The sequence below is a fragment of the Drosophila ananassae genome (assembly GCF_017639315.1).
Source record: "Drosophila ananassae strain 14024-0371.13 chromosome Y unlocalized genomic scaffold, ASM1763931v2 tig00000111, whole genome shotgun sequence".
Lineage (NCBI taxonomy): Eukaryota > Metazoa > Arthropoda > Insecta > Diptera > Drosophilidae > Drosophila > Drosophila ananassae.
Genome location: NW_025319068.1, coordinates 258,316 through 263,307, shown reverse-complemented (window position 1 = coordinate 263,307; position 4,992 = coordinate 258,316). Strand labels below are relative to the sequence as shown.

Sequence of the window (4,992 nt, the reverse complement as noted above, 5' to 3'; positions counted from 1 at the left end):
CCAAGTGGGAAGACTCTCTGGCAGGAAGTAGTGATGACAGCCTGCCAACTTGGAAATCTATGGCTCGGTTCCTAGAACAAAGGTGCCTAGAGACGGTGGATTTGTGCTAAGCTCCGCTTTGTCAGCGAATCAGGCGTAGGCCATTTAACAACCGATCCTGCATGCTCCTGAATGCTATTCCTGCTTCGTGTGCCCTGTGTGGCATCTTGGCACACACTGTGCCTTCTTGCCCAAGGTTCCTCGCCTTGTCAGTTGAGGACCGATACGATGAAGTCTCCCTCTCATCCTCCCGCTGCCCACCTTACATTCGCCGACATCATGCGCTATTGCATCCCGCTTGGGCCTCCGGTCCGTATTGTTATTGTGGAGGTCAATCGGACTTCGTCCAGATATCCCCGCCCTCCCCCCTTTGGGCATTCCCAAATGCATTTCTGCGCTTTCTGCATTCTTCTAAACACAGCTGCGCAGTTGCCTCCGCTTCGTTCCCCGCCGCCGCTCTCTCCTATAATATTCGAGCGCGGCCGCGGAGGCCCGCCCGGGACCGTTACGTTCCACGGTGATTCCTCTTTCTCCTTCTTTCGTGGGCGACGCCGTGCTGATTCCTCTGCCCACCGCTGCTGCCCCCGCATGCTGTCCGTGCTTGACGCATTTCTTCTTTCCCGGTCTTTCTAAACACAGCAACGTTGGCCCGACCGACGCCGCCGTGCTTGCCTGTTGCATTTTTTTTCAAATCTTTGTTTTTTTCATCTTTGGTTTCAAATTTTTCTTGATTTGTTCATGTTTTTTGTTTATGTTTATACCTGCACCGACTCCTGTGCTTTCAGCTCACTCAGGTGGGCCCTCTTTTCCTTCCTTGTGCCAGCGTGCCGTAGCACAGCAATCATTGGCTTGTGGTTCTCTTGTCCCCATTGCCCCTTTGTCGAATAACGCTTTCGGCATTCTTGGCTCTCTGCCTTGAATTGCGAAGCATGGTGGGTATTCCGTGGAGTCTGACACCGCAAGCATTAATTCTGGCCAGTGCTCGTCCCATTTCCTTTGGTTATTGCCTGCAAACTGGGCGATCATCGTCTTAACTGTCCTGTTTGCCCTTTCCGTAGGGTTTTCCCGCGGCGTGTATGCTGCGGTAAACTGATGACGAACTCCGAGCTCCTCGAGAAATTTTTTGAAGCTCCTACTGGTGAACTGGACACCATTGTCTGTCACCATCGCCTTTGGCACCCCGTATCTAGCGATGATCCTTTCGCTTTCTGTCCATTTGGAAAACCCATCGATCATCACTAATAGCATGGTGTTTCCATGCTTGGACCTCCGCAACGGTCCCATGAAGTCCGCACATACCGTCGCCCACGGCTCCTCAGGGACCTGTGTCAGCATTTTCCCTGCGGCCTGCATCTGGCTCCGTTTATACCGCATGCATGTCTCGCATTTCCTGACATAGTTACTTACGTCCCTTTGCATCCCTGGCCAGAAGTACCTTGCTGCTACTTTCACAATCGTTTTCCTTCCGCCTAGATATCCCTGTTGCCTCATGTCCATCGGCACACATAGTTTCCACTTCCTCGCTTCCGGCTCTGTGTGGAACATGTCGGTAAATCAGGCCTGCCTCCTCAACGAATTCCGGATATTTCTGTGGGTTTTCCTTTATCTTCTTCTTCAGTGAGCCTATCCAAATGCATTCTGTGTCTTCGATTGCTGTGGCACTCCTCAGCTTCTCCACTATCGGCTGGCGGGAAAGTGCATCCGCGACTACGTTCAGCTTGCCTTTCCTGTAGCTGATAACGTAATCGTACTGTTGCAGTTCGAAGACCCATCTCGCGATCCTTCCAAGTGGGCTTTCTATATTGTTCAACCATTTCAGCGCCATGTGATCCGTGATCACGTCGAACTGGTACCCCTCCAGGTATGGTCTCATCTGCCGAATTGCCCATATTATTGCCAGGCACTCTTTCTCCGTTGCCGAGTAATTCTTCTCCGCGCCTATTAGCGTTCGGCTGGCGTAAGCGACCACTCGTTTGCCCTTATCCGTGCCCTGCGACAGCACTGCACCCACGCCGTAGTCGCTGGCATCTGTTTGCAGCACAAACATGTTTTCTTAAGTGTTTATTCTTAAGTTCGCCGCCTTCAGTCTTCGGAACACTTCCTTCAAATTTGCCATATGTTCCTCCTTCGTGCGTCCGATCACGATGATGTCATCCTGATCCTTTACGAACGAACAGGCAGATCGGGTTAGATTGCCCAACTCCTTGAACGCATATGCCCTTATGAACATTCTCATGTGCTTTATTACAGATTGAAGGTCCACCATATACCCTTTGAAAGGTTCCCCTCGTTTTTGCTTTCGCTGCCGAACCTGGTCCGCCAACTTCCCGGCATACGCCGGGCAGGAAACGCTTCCTTGGTGCCTCGCGGTCAGATCAGGGCACGAAGGGCCTTTCTACCCCATAGGACACACCCCCAGTTGCGTTCACCAAAACCCCGGAGTCTTCTTACTTGACCGGGGTATCCTTGTTTGGTTTTATATGCGATAAATAAATCACCCAGACTCTTCCGTTCCGGCTTCAATTCTGCCTCGGATCCGTGATCCTTTTCCCACATGCTCTTTGATTAATCCTTGTTCGATGACTCGCGTACAGCCGCCGGATCACAGATCGACTCACAGATCCTTGCGCACTCCCTATAATTCCCGCACCTGAGTCGGTCGGACTTACCCTCGGGGGGTCCTTCAAAGGAAACCTACTTCCTTAAAGGAAACTTTCCCTCTTGAATGTCGGACTTACCCACGGAGGTCTTTCCCAAAACTCTTCCAGCTTTCCTAGAAGACTCGGTTACAATTCGCTCTAGTGGCACTCCTTAAATAGCGCCTGAGGCGCCCGTTAATCCATGACGATCTCGCTTCTTTCCGTTAATCCTTCATGCCTCATTTCTCGCCGTTAATGCTTTCCCGAAATCCACGCTGTATTTTTTCTTCTTCTTCCTAATATCTATATTTTTCGGGGTTCGCACTGCATACGTACAGCCCACCTTTCGTTGTACCGACCGAGGGACGTTCGGCTCAAATCGCGGGAATAGATCCGAGATAGTTTAAGCAAAGAGTAAGGGAAAGATATCACGAGCAAATAAAAGTCAGCCAGAGGCCTTTTTCCTTCTAAAAGGGTACTTTGAGAAACTGGCTGACCAGGTTCGGCAGCGGAAACAGCAACGAGGAGAACCGTTTAAAGTATACATTGTGGACCTTCAGACGCCAATGAAGCCTTTAGGAAAGTCCACGAAGAAGGTCATTGAAAGGCTTGTGGAGAACTGCATGACGCCCATGAAAATGTGATTATGAAACTCCGGCTTTAGCCGTCACATTTATCCTACTTATTGAATTTGGTTATCGTGCCTTAAGGGCCGTAACGGAAGAGCCGGAAGGAGGAAGGAAGTCGAAGGGCACCAACGGCAGCAACCTACCTACCGCCGACCCCCGCTACGGATATTCAACCAGCCGGCACTACCCCTGCCACGGAGGCACAGCCAGCCGGCAAAGACAATTAATAATTAATTAATTTATTCATTAATCTCTATATATATATAAATGATTTGCTGTTCATTAGACTCGCTAATACGCGAGAACGGCTGAACGGATTTATCTTATCTTGGTCTTAAATTATTCGTGGAGGTCTAGGGAAGGTTTAAAAGGTGAGAAAAATTCGAATAATTGCCGGGAAAATCCTCAAACCGATTTTTTTTTATATGGAGACTACAATAGTAGTTGGCTTTGGTACGTGATACATTGTTTGACAGCTAATCTTTGTTCTCTGCTCAGTTAATTTTATGTGACAAACCAATATTGTGTTTACTGAAAAATTGTGAAAAAAATTGGAAAAAATTTTAATTAGAAATTTCCTCACTTATCAAATTTCGCGGGAAATTTTCTCACTTTGGTTAATTACAATTTACGATGCCGAGGAGAAGACGGCCTGATTTACGGTGCGAAGAGCTACCTCACGTGCTAACCGCACTGATGACCAGAGACAGACAGATCAAGAAAATAGTCGTATTGCTATGTCGAAATTCAGAAATTCAGAATTACAGAAATGTAACAATTGTTTCCAGATGACATCATTTGGTGCTACACATATTATACAAGACAATTTCGTGCCCACTTTTAAGGTATTATATAAAAATATTCAAGTTTCTATTAAAATATATATATATAGGAAATAATTAATGGCCAAATTTTGAAAAATCACAGATACAAGGACAATTTTATCACTTACTGGGAACTCTGTTACCACTACCTGATGCAGATCATCAATTTTTACAAATTTATTTTATGGGCAATTCAGATGCGGAAATTAATAAACGTTGTGCTCACAATCCAACAGTGAAGAGAATCATTGTCCAACAATTACAAATGTTTCTTCATCAGAATAACAATTTAGTAAACATGATCAAAATAGCATTGGATCGGATGCCATTTGATAGCCATAATACTGGAAGACTGGCTGTGAAAAGACTGATAAATAACGTCTTTGAGGCGACAATTATAGAAGGAAAATACAAAGGAGAGGATGCCTTGATCCCGCGGATACCGATGATTCCAACGGACATACCATTCGATTTTAAACGCTTAAAATTTCCAGTACGTCTGGATTTTGCGATGACCATAAATAAATCGCAAGGACAATCGTTAGAAGTTTGTGGAATCAACTTGGAGTTTCCCTGCTTCGCGCATGGACAATTAGACGTCGCGTGTTCGCGCGTGGGAAAACCGTCTTCTTTGTTTATTTACGCACCACAAAACAAAAAATATGGCTTATGAGAAAGCTTTAAATTAATTAACAGACTGTATTTTAACATTATGTGTCTGTGATTATCAAATTTAAATCTTATAAATAGCCAGTATTTCAGGAAAACTCGGTTTTGTAAGTAAGCAACATGATGTATAAAAAATAATAATAAAATTCATGTTTTACTCTTAACAGGGTACTCTTTAATTTTTGGGATTGA

The 4,992-nt window shown here is 45.9% G+C and overlaps 1 protein-coding gene across 1 annotated transcript; it reads left to right on the top strand.

Annotated features, from left to right (window-relative positions):
* The first annotated feature begins 4,062 nt into the window (after nt 1-4,062).
* On the top strand, nt 4,063-4,992 carry LOC123258219. Its single transcript, XM_044718092.1, has 3 exons — nt 4,063-4,152; nt 4,235-4,755; nt 4,968-4,992. Exons 1-3 carry the CDS (start codon nt 4,096-4,098, stop codon nt 4,990-4,992), a joined length of 603 nt encoding a protein of 200 aa, XP_044574027.1. The 5' UTR covers nt 4,063-4,095.

Excerpts from the sequence above, each read along its gene's own strand:
- LOC123258219 (XM_044718092.1), top strand. The coding sequence starts at position 4,096 with ATGACATCATTTGGTGCTACACATATTATACAAGACAATTTCGTGCCC. Across the intron at positions 4,153-4,234 it reads ATTTCGTGCCCACTTTTAAG|ATACAAGGACAATTTTATCA; the intron begins GTATTATATAAA and ends GAAAAATCACAG. Across the intron at positions 4,756-4,967 it reads TGTTCGCGCGTGGGAAAACC|GGTACTCTTTAATTTTTGGG; the intron begins GTCTTCTTTGTT and ends TACTCTTAACAG.